Source organism: Miscanthus floridulus, chromosome 16, assembly GCF_019320115.1.
Source record: "Miscanthus floridulus cultivar M001 chromosome 16, ASM1932011v1, whole genome shotgun sequence".
NCBI classification, from domain to species: domain Eukaryota; kingdom Viridiplantae; phylum Streptophyta; class Magnoliopsida; order Poales; family Poaceae; genus Miscanthus; species Miscanthus floridulus.
In genome coordinates, this window is record NC_089595.1 from 97,221,256 (window position 1) to 97,232,299 (window position 11,044).

An 11,044-nucleotide genomic window follows, 5' to 3' on the forward strand; every position below is an offset into this window, starting at 1 on the left:
TTTTGGGTGGGACGCTCGCCGGCCGAGCTGTCTATTGGCGCTCCGATCTGGCAGGTCGCGTGGGGATGGTTGGTGGGAAGGTGGTGGGGCCGTGCTAGGTGGTCATCGCTGGTCGCGGATTTCTATTGGTGGGTCAGCGTCTCAGCGACTCGGCGTCGGGCTAAAAAAACGTGTTTTGTCTGCACGTGCTGTTTTCCTCGGTGTCATACGGTGTTTTGAATCTGTAGCCCGTTTGTGGTTCGTAAGTAAAAGACGCTGGATTGCTAACACAATTTTTTTTAGGCATCTGCAATGGTTAAGCTAATTTCTCTGATAGCCTAACTTTTAGCACATAATCCTATCATATCCTATACTCTTATAAAACAAAACTCTATTAGGCCCTATTCGCTTCCTCAGGAACGACGTCCAGGAAGAATTCCTGGTCAGAATCGTTGCCTAATTTATGTAAGTTTTCCATAGCCGAAACAATTCCTCGGTCATACCGCCCTAACCGAACGAGGCCTTAGTAATTTTTCTTAATCCACGGCCCTCCGTATCATCGTTCCCTCCTAGCCCAGGCATCCACCTTCACCCTCTACTCCCACCCTGGGATCTTACTATTCAACAGGAGATGGCAAAAAAAAAAAGCGTCATCATCAGAATATTAGGAACCAAACCTGTCCGTCTAGTCTATTGATGGCCACATCCGTCTAGGCTGCATGTGCACTCCCTTTAGGCCAAGTTTAGTTACCTCCAAACTCCTGAATTTAGCACTATGCAAAAAGAAGATTTCCCGTCATATTAAACTTGTGGTACATGAATAAAGTACTAAATGTAGATGAAATCAAAAACTAATTACACAGTTTGATTCTACTTTGCGAGACGAACGTTTTAAACCTAATTAATCAATGATTAGACAATTATTATCAAATACAAACGAAACGCTACATGCTTGCACAGCAGGACTAGACGGGAGAGTACTGACGGACATCGACGTTACCCGTCCATCCGTCGTCCCTCGAAGCTGCTCATCCACCCTGGCCTAGTATGCTCTCTCTCTCTTTCTCTCTGACAGAGTGATAGTATAGCGTCGCGTGAAAGCTTTGAGCATACCGAGGGAGAGAGCCATGAGCCATGAGCCTATAGATGACAGGATGAGTACTCCTAGTACTAGACTAGAGAAAGATGATGGAGGCACAGTAGAGAGGAAGAGGTACTCTTCCCATTCTAAAATATCTTGTCATTTTCGTCTTTCCGAGAAACAACTTTAACAAAAAAAAATATATATTAAAATACTAATATCTATGGTACATAATTAGTATCATTTGAAAAGATTCGTGAATCTAGTTTTTTTAATAAATATATTTGGAGATATAAATGTTGCACATATTTTGTACAAATCAAGTTCAACTCGCGGCACGAAAACCAAAAGCGATAAATAATTTGAAACAGGGGAGCATAGTACTGTTTTCATTTGTATTCTTGCATGCGGCCTTTTAATTTGTAGGCATGCGCGTGTGCTCGTGTGTGTGTGTATATATATATATGCGCGGGAAAATTGAGGTTCTCTCTTCATCTCTTCTGCTGCATGTGGCCTAGATTAGCTGAGCTGCTGCTGCTTGGAGGAGCGTGCAACGTGCGGCCTTGTGTGTGTGTGCCTGTGTGTTGTGTGGGACTAGGACGAGTGGATGACGACCGGACGATGGATAGATGATGGGACGTGTCGGTGTTTTGGTCCGGCGGGTCCTCAACCGACTAGTGAAAGTGTATTGCGTGCCCCTAATTCCGGATGGTGATGCAAAGAGACACAAGGTTTATACTGGTTCAGGCAATAGGTGCCCTACGTCCAGTCTGAGAGAGCGATCTTGTATTCCTTGCACCGAGGTGCTTGTAGTAGGGGCTAACAAGCTGAGCGAGAGAGGGAGCTAGTCCCAGGTCTCTGCGTAGAGTGGCGTGGGTTGCTTGAGATGTTGATCTCTTGCAGTGAAGGAGCGTGTGTGTTACAGAGCGTTGTGCGTTGCTTGCACGTGTGAGTCTGATCTCCCCTCTAGAAGCGGACCTGGTCACTCCCTTTTATAGTCGAAGGGAGGCACATGGGCGGTACATGTATTTGCTACGTGGCATTTTGTGAGCAGAGGCGGTATGTCCGAGCCCTATAGCTCATCACTGTGGCGGCATGGTCGGTGGAGCGGTCTTGTCCTCGATGCACTGGAGCGACGCGCCGGTCACGCCTGATCCTGTGCGACGTGGGAGCTCCTGTGGTGGCATGCGCACCTTCTTCTGTTGGAGGCGTGCTGGTCACTGTATGTTTGACCGGCGCGGAGAGCCAAGGTTGGGTAGATGCGATGGCGTGGGTGCGCTGATTCCGAGGCTACAGGAGCTTGGCCCTGTGCATGACGTGGGAGCTCCTGCAGCTTGACGCAGGGCATGGCGCATACTGCGGACGACGTGACGGTCCTAGAGTGCTGACAACATAGAGAGCCGAGGCCCAGTCGGTGCAGAGGCAGAACCATTGTGGGGGGCTCGGCGGGCGCGAGTCTCGAGGCTACAGGAGCCCGGAAGTGGATAGCCGAGGCTCGGAGGGAGCATTTGGTCTTGTATGTCGATTCCGAGGCTACAGGGACCCGACATTGACTTTCCACGCCGCGCTGTCCTTGGAGCAGGGGTTAGGTAGCACAGTGCAGCACGGGTGTCAGCCGTGGGCACAGTGCTGAGCACAGCGGCCGGTAACCCCTACCCCGTCCTGTCCCGGTCGGCATGGCGTCGATGTGACTCCCGTCTCATCGGCCACTCCGCTGTATCGCGCCGTCGTTCGGCTGACGTCGCAGGAGTGGTTGGACGCGTTAGTTGGATGTGACGTCCCGTCAGAGAAGTCGGTCAAAGCGGCGGTGACGGGGTTGATGCCGAGCCGGCCTCGAGCGAGTCGGTAACTGGGTGCTCGTCCGAGGCCTCGTGGCGTGGGGCCTTGGGCGAGTCGGAGAATCGGTACCTCGTCCGAGGCCTTGTGGCGCGGGGCCTCGGGCGAGTCGGAAAACCGGTACATCGTGGTTTCGTTCTGGGCCGAGCCCGCTTTGGGTGAGCCCGGATATTGTTCGAGGTGGGCCGGGTGGTCCAGCCGGGCCTCGGATAAGGTGGGGGTTTGCCGGTGGTTGTCTCTTGGCTTCGATATTTACAAGGTCTAAGCGATTTTTTTGATTCTTGCTTAGGGGACCCCTTTTTATGGTACCCGATAGTAGCCCCGAGCCTTGGAAAGAGTGTGAGCGCTCTCCCTGAGGTTTTGACGAGACTTGGCTCGCGGTAGCTCCTGGCGGGATGGTGTTTCATACTCGAGGCTTCGGGGGGTGCGTGCGAGCGCACCCGCCGGGTGTAGCCCCCAAGGCCCTGGAGGAGTGGATTTATTCCTTCAGGGGCTTTTTTCATGTTGAGTGAGGGGTTTTGTCGCGTTTGTCAAGCCCCGAGTGCGAGTTTAGGTCGCTGGGCCTCGGCTTGGTTGCAGGAAGAGCCCCCGAGCCTCTGCTCGGAGCAAGAGGGCGATCAGGAGTTTCCCTGTCTTTTTTGTGCGGCCCTCGCGCATCCTTTTCATTCGGAAGGAGGGGTAGAGTATGCCAGGCTACCCTTGGTGGGTGAGCAGTGACACCTCCGGTGAGCTATTACCGGGTAAGTCCGAGTGGAGGCCCATGCCCCATTCGATAGGGGTCGGCTAGCGCTCTAGAGACGCACTCCAAAAGTACCAGAGGGCTTCTCTAGTGGGTCCTAGGGCCGTTCGATTGGCCCCGGGGGCTCGGTGCCTCCCTACGGTGGGATCCCATTCAGAGACCTCCCTGCTCGGTCTCGGAACACGACTTAGGGCATCCCAAGCAATTGCTTGCTTGGGCCTCGGCCATGTACGGGCTCGCCCATAGTCATCCCTGACTCTGTTTGTCCTGGGGTGGCTGTCGAGACCCTCGGGGGCCCAGCCTTCGAACCCCTGGACCGTAACGGGCTCGGTGCCCAGTTCCTTAGTCTGAAAGGAATCGGGTGGGGGATATTCCCTTCCCATCGGCTGACGACGGCGGGTGCGCCTTTTGAGGCGGTTCCTCGGGGAGACGGAACGGCAGCCTGCCGTCGCTGTGGTCGGATGCGACGCGACGTCTGCGGATGGGACGTTACTGTGTGCGCGCGGTTAATAAGAAAAAGGTGGACGCGTGGGCTGGTTTGGTCGGATCTGGATTAACTGCGCTAGATCTGAGGGAAACTTTCCCGGTTTCGTCGCCCGCCCGTTTTGCCCTCTTTCCTCCCTCATAAATACGTGACGAGCCGCGCCCTGCCCCTCCTTACCTTTTCCGCCTGCGTTCGCCCTTTCTGCCCTCGAGCAGTTGCTAAGAACAGAGGAAGAGAGCGCTGGGGAGAAGAAGGGAGAGGAAAGGAGAGAGAGAGAGAGAGATAGCGAGAGCACGCCTTACCGCCGTAGCCACATTCTCCACCGCAACCATGGCCGGCGGCGCTGTTGTACTCTAGGCGGATCCTTGGGGTCCGTTCGACGTGTCCGCGGCGACGCTGCAGTCGCTCGTCGATGACGGTCTCCTCCGCTCAGTCACTGACCCCAACAGACCGGAGTGGATTGCTCCGAGGGACAAGCCAGAGCTGGGGCCACGCGATGGCTACATCGTGAGCTTCATGGCCTTCCATGAGTGCGGCCTCGGCTTGCCAACGGACCGGTTCATGCGGGCGCTCCCACATTACTACAGCGTGGAGCTCCACAACTTCAACCCCAACTCCATCACACAGGCGGCCATCTTCGTCGCCGTCTGCGAGGGGTACCTGGGCATTGCCCCCCACTAGGAGCTGTGGCTCCACTTCTTTCGGGCGGGCCTCACCACCAAGCCGGTGGGTACGACGGGCACGCAGAAGGCGTTGAGGGCCAGCGGATGCACTCTCCAAGTGCGCCAAGACCGGCAGCCCTTCTACATCCCGGCGCAGCTCGCGTTGTCCAACCACCGCTGGTACAACAGCTGGTTCTACCTCCGCAATGATGACGGCGGGCTTCCCCCTATACTAGGCAGGTCGTGGAGAGCCAGCCGGAGAGGTGGAGGTACGGCGTCCCATTGGCTGATCAGTCCAAGCTGCAGCCGCTCCTGAGGGTGCTGGAGAGGCTGCGTAGCCGCGGCCTTACGGCGGCCATGGTCGTGGTGGCCTTCCACCACCGGAGGGTGCTGCCGCTGATGGCTCGGTGGCAACGCCTGTTCGAGATGACACCGGGTGAGCCGATCGACGACATTCGGTTGTCCGCCGTCGCCCTTTCCGACGAGGAGATTCTGCGTCGGGTGAGAGAGACGGTGGAGGGGCGGTAGAGGAGCAGTGATCTGACCCCATTCCCAATGCGCCCGTCGTGAGAGTACATCTCTCTGGTGAGTCACGCGTCGCTGCGGCCCTCGAGGCCTCCTTGCTCCTTATGTTTTCTATCTGTTCCCTTATTTGCATTTGTCGTTCCTGCAGGGGATGAGGGATGTGTGAGCCTCCCCGTCGCCCGTTCCCAAGGACGCAGAGCGGCGAGCGGAGAATAGGGCGCACGCCGAGGCGTACAAGGAGCGGAAGGACGCTGAGGAGGCAAGGTGCAAGAGGAAGAGCCTCGAGCGCGATGAGCTGGAGAAACGTCGCCGGCAACAGAGACGCGACGGTCTCCCGGAGGAGCCATCTCCGTCATCGTCGTCGATGGATTTTTCGAGTGATGATGACGAGAGCGAGGCGGGGTGGGGTCCCCTGGACCACCTCCTTGATGTCAGGGAGACGGCGCCCGGGGCATTGGCGAGCGGCCTGGCGTCTCCAGGAGGAGGAGGAGAGGGCACCTCGGGGCTGGCGATCGCCCGCCCCGGGGCTGAGGCCGACATGCCCGAGACACGGGCGTCGGGGAAGCGCACCGTCAGCCCGATGGGCTCGACGGCGGAGTTGGAGCGGGCGACGGTGGGGGCGACTCAACCGCCTCCGTAGAGGGCCGAGGGGGTGTTGGAGTCTAGCGAGGGCCGGCCGGTACCAGCGGACACGGGGGCCGTGCCACTGCCACCGCCACCGCCATTGTCGAGGACGAGGGACGCGGTGCGGAAGCTATTGCTTCCCCGTTCGAGGTAAGTGTTTTGTCAGTGGACTTTGCATCATCTCTCACTCGTTCTTTGATCGTATGCTGACCTTGTGAGTGTTTTGTCTTTAGCCGGAAGCGTTAGGCGGAAGCGCCCGCCCTGGCGCCACTTAAGGCGCTCAAGGTGAGCACCAGCTCCACCGCCCGATGGGTGGTGGACGCATAGGCCGCCATGCAGCGTGGCGCAGCGTCGGCCAGGGCCGACCCGAAGGAGCTAGTCGCTCAAGGAGAGGCTACCGAGGCGGCCATGAAGCGGGCGGGGGAGGAGGCGCCTACGCCCCGCAAGGCCAGGGCCCTCGAGTCAGGTGAAGCCGAGGCGCCTTCAATCGCTGAGGCCACCGAGGGTGAGGCCGAGGCCCCTAGGACCTCCGAGGCTGAGGTGGCGGAGGCTAGGGCTTCCAGGGCTTCCGAAGCCAAGGTGGCGGACGCCGAGGCTCCCAGGACCACCGAGGCCGAGGTGGTGGAGGCTGGAGCTCCCGGGACCACCGAGGCCGAGGTGGCGGAGGCTGGCTTGGGCGCGGCGGAGCGGGCGGCCCAGGATGTGGAGACGGAGGTGGGGCAAGCTTTGGTACCGCCCCCGGTCCAAGACCCACCGCCGTTGCAGGAGATCGCTCGGGAGGTGGAGGTTCATTCAATCTCCTCCGATGATACTTCCCGGGGGAAGGAGGTGGCGGACACCGAGGCGGCCAGCACCGTGGAGCAGCCAGCTCTGACTTCTGGCAAGGGGAGCTCGGCCCTTGTCTGGGTACGACCCGAGCCCCACGGGTGGGATAGCCCGTGTGTCTTGTGGCGGAGCTGGGACGACCCTGAGGGGGAGCCTCTATTCGCCCTCGAGGACGCGGACGAGGAGGGGCACTGGGGCTGCCTCGAGCAATTCCACTGGCTGGCGGAGCGGTCGCTGCGGATAGCGCTGTCCATCGTGGCTGACAACTTGCCCGGCGTTGCCTAGGTACGCACTTTCTTTTCTTGTGCTGTGTCGTCTTTTTCCCAAGTTTTCTCGTAGTGCTTGACGTTTGTTCTGCCTATCCAGGAGCTCGAGGCCCGGTCCCTCGAGAAGTCGATGTTCCTACGGTGGGAGAGGGACGTCTAGGACCAGCTCTGGTAGCAGAAGGACCTGCTCGCCAATGCTAATGAGCTTCTGTTGGTGCGGAGCATGGAGGTGGAGGACCTGCACCTTCACTATGCTAACATGAAGGCCAAGGCAGCCACGGCTCGGGAGCAGGCCACCCCTTTGGCGGCGCAGATCCAGGAGCTGACCCGGGTGGCCGGCGAGCGGGACACCTTCAGGTCCCGGGCCGAACAAGAGGCGGCCTCTGCCAAGGCCGTCGCCGAGCAGCTGGAGGCGGAGCAGGGCGCGCACCTGCTAACGAAAGGTGCCCTGGCAGAGGCTATCAAGGTGGCCAAGGCCTCCCGGGTCGAGGCCTTAGCCTAGAAGGAAAAGGCCGAGGGTGAGTCCTGTTGAGCCATGCCCCTTGTTTTATTTTCTTTCGTGCTTAACCCCATCCCGCTTGTCTTGGCGCAGGGTTGAAGAAGGAGGCCTCCCAGGTAGCTGAGGCCTCCGTCGCAGTGCAGGCGGTGCTCGAGGCCGAGATCCAGGAGCACAATGTGCTGCGGAGCGCCGCCCGTACCGCCTGCGAGGCCCTGGAGGTCGGGGGGGGGGTCGAGTCGGGCAGCTCCCTTAGGAGCCGCTTGATCACGTTGAGCGGCCGAGTCCACGAGCGGCTCCGGGGGGCGCTGCATACGGGCGTCAAGCGCGCCCTGGCCGTCGTTTCCTCGCACAACACCAGCATCGACCTCGAGGCCGTTAGCGATGGTTACGTCGTGGCTGAGGATGATGAGAAGGCCAAGGAGGAGGTCATGAAGCTGGTGGAGGCGGCTGAGGCCCCTGGCACGGCACTAGCTAGGTTGTTCGAAGAGGAGGTGGTTCCTCCTATGTCGACCGCCGACGCTGGCGACCCTGAGTTTTGACCTGGGCCAAAGGGGCCATGTAAATAGATTAGGACTTACATCATTGTACCATGACGCTTGTGGCCGTCGAGGCCTTTTAAAGTACTTATGTGTATATGCTTTTTAATCGTTTTTATTGTATTTTCGAGCCTCTGCCCTCTGTCTCGTCTTTGAACATATCTCTTGCAAAAAACTTCCTCGGAGCCTAAGCTGCCCTTCGGGCAAAAGGTGGTGAGGGAGTTGCCGTAGCCCAGAGGCATAGGCCGTCTCGCAGCTCGGCCGGCCTTTTGGCCCTGAGACAGACTTTTGGTCCTTAGGTTTTTTACAATCAATTTGTTAGAGCACGCGAGAGAGTTTGGCGTAGAATTTTTTTGAAAAATGACTAAAAACGGTGTTTGGGACTTAGGGGGGGTCCCCCCTTCTAGCCCCTGAGGGAGGCTCGGTTCTGCAGAGGCAGAGCTGAGTCTTGTTCGAGCCCCACGGTGGGCACCTCTATAGAGGTAGAGTCGAGTCTCCCTTATAGCGTTATCGTAACGCCGATCCCCCATCGATGGGCTCAGGGGGTTTCTCGAAAAATTAGAACAACTAAAGAACGCTTCTTTATTGTATTTCGAGAAACAATGTATACAATGCTTGGGAATTTAAGGGTAGAAGCGACGTAGCTGTTAAGCGTTGGTGAGGATTTTGCCCTTCTCGTTGGCTAGCTTGTCGGTCCCAGGCTTTAGCACTTGGGCGACGATGTACGGCCCTTCCCATGGCGGGGTCAGCTTGTGGCGGCCCTTATTGCTCTGCCTCAGTCTCGGCACTAGGTTGCCCACTTTCAGGTCTCGGCTTCAAATGCATCGGGCTTGATAGCGTCATAGGGTTTGCTGGTACTTGGCCGAGTGTAGCAGCGCAACATCTCGGGCTTCCTCTAGTTGGTCGAGGGCGCCCTCGTGGGTAGTGCGGTTGCTTTGCTCGTTGTAGGCCTGTAGCCTCGGGGAACCGTACTCCAAGTCAGTCAGGAGGATGGCCTCGGTTCCATAGACCAGGAAGAACGGTGTGAACCCCGTGGCTTGGCTCGGAGTGTTCCTCAGGCTCTAGATGACCGACGGGAGTTCGGCAAGCCATTTCTTGGCAAATTTCTTCAACCGGTTGTATATTCTTGGCTTGAGACTCTGTAGGATCATGCCGTTGGCAAGTTCTACTTGGCCGTTTGTCCTAGGGTGTCCTACGGCCGACCAGGCCACACGGATGTGGTGGTCATCGTAGAATGTTAGGAACTTGTGGTCGGTGAATTGTGTCCCATTATTCTTGGCTCACAGAGCGGACTTCCTTGGGGGCGGGGTTCTCGTTCCGCGCTGCCGAGGGCTCGACGCATGGAGGTGTGTCGTTGTCTGCCCCCTCATGGGGCGGGGAGCGATTGCCTGCCCCTTCATCCTCATCGCTCGCGCTCGGCACCCCGAGCTCGACATTGAAGCACTCACGAGTGGGATCATAAGTGTCTTTGTCATCGGAGTCGGAGTAGCCGAAGCAGTAGTCGCTCGCGGCCATGAAGCGGCGCATGGCTTTAGGGTCGTGAAGCCCGGAGAAGTTCGCTCCGGCCCATGCCTCGTCCTCCTCCAAGGAGTCAGCGTGGGTGTGGGTCTGGGTTGTGGCGATGAGGTTGAGGGAAAAACGTTGGTGGCGTCCTGGGGGCTCTACGTGAGTGGAAGCGTAGGCGGCGGCGGCATTGCCCAACCCGAAGGGGTACGGGGATGGTATTATCACCGGGCTCCGCTCCGCCGGAGTCGACTCCTCGGGAGGTGGCGGGGCAGAGCTTGAGGACGGGGCGTTGCTGCGCGCCACCGACGTCTTTTCCTTGCCTAGGCTTAAGCTAGACAGGTCCCCAGCCAGGGACTCTGTACCAATAGCCAGGTATGGGATACTGGCGGAGCGAGGTGCATCACCCTGAGCTCGCGCGGTGTCGGGGTGGTCCCACCCGCGTCGTGCCTGGCGAGCGCGACGAGAGTGGCGGCCCGGGCGCCTCCTGCGCCTAGGCTACTGGTACGTGATGTCGTCGTCGGTCGATGGGGCTCTAGGTGGGACGAGTATCATATCGTACTCATATCCTAGAGATATGAACTCTAGGCTCCCGAACCAGATCACCTTGCCGAGACGCAGTGGTCGCACGGGGTCTGCCATCCAGAACTTGTTGGGATGACTAAGCTGACACACAGTATGTCCCCTACCTGGCGCGCTAACTGTTGGTGTTTTGGTCCGGTGGGTCCTCAACCGACTAGTGAAAGTGTACTGCGAGCCCTTAATCCCGGATGGTGATGCAAAGAGACACAAGGTTTATACTGATTCAGGCAATAGGTGTCCTACGTCCAGTCTGAGAGAGCGATCTTATATTCCTTGCACCGAGGTGCTTGTAGTAGGGGCTTACAAGCTGAGCGAGAGAGGAAGCTAGTCCCAGGTCTCTGCGTAGAGTGGCGTGGGTTGCTTGAGATGTTGATCTCTTATAGTGAGGGAGCGTGTGTGTTACAGAGCGTTGTGCGTTGCTTGCACATGTGAGTCTGATCTCCCCTCTAGAAGCGGCCCTGATCACTTCTTTTTATAGTCGAAGGGAGGCACAGGGGCGGTACATGTATTTGCTACGTGACATTTTGTGAGCAGAGGCGGTATGTCCGAGCCCTGTAGCTCATCACTGTGGCGGCATGGTCGGTGGAGCGGTCTTGTCCTCGGTGCACTGGAGCGACGCGCCGGTCACGCCTGATCCTGTGTGACGTGGGAGCTCTTGTGGTGGCATGCGCGCCTTCTTCTGTTGGAGGCGTGCTGGTCACTGTATGTTTGACCGGCGCGGAGAGCTGAGGCTAGGTAGATGCGACAGCGCGGGTGCGCTGATTTCGAGGCTACAGGAGCTTGGCCCTGTGCACGACGTGGGAGCTCCTGCAGCTTGACGCAGGGCATGGCGCGTACTGCGGACGATGTGCCGGTCCCAGAGTGCTGACAACGTAGAGAGCCGAGGCCCAGTCGGTGCAGAGG

At 58.2% G+C, this 11,044-nt stretch overlaps 1 protein-coding gene across 1 annotated transcript; it reads left to right on the forward strand.

The window, feature by feature from the left end:
* Nucleotides 1–6,263: 6,263 nt before the first annotated feature.
* LOC136511088 (uncharacterized) lies at nucleotides 6,264–7,181 on the forward strand. The gene is made up of 2 exons (XM_066505302.1): nucleotides 6,264–6,716; nucleotides 7,122–7,181. The coding sequence occupies exons 1-2, from the start codon at nucleotides 6,264–6,266 to the stop codon at nucleotides 7,179–7,181; spliced, it is 513 nt and encodes a 170-aa protein (XP_066361399.1).
* The last annotated feature ends 3,863 nt before the right edge of the window (nucleotides 7,182–11,044 follow it).

Excerpts from the sequence above, each read along its gene's own strand:
- LOC136511088 (XM_066505302.1), top strand. The coding sequence starts at position 6,264 with ATGCAGCGTGGCGCAGCGTCGGCCAGGGCCGACCCGAAGGAGCTAGTC. Across the intron at positions 6,717-7,121 it reads AGATCGCTCGGGAGGTGGAG|GAGCTCGAGGCCCGGTCCCT; the intron begins GTTCATTCAATC and ends CTGCCTATCCAG.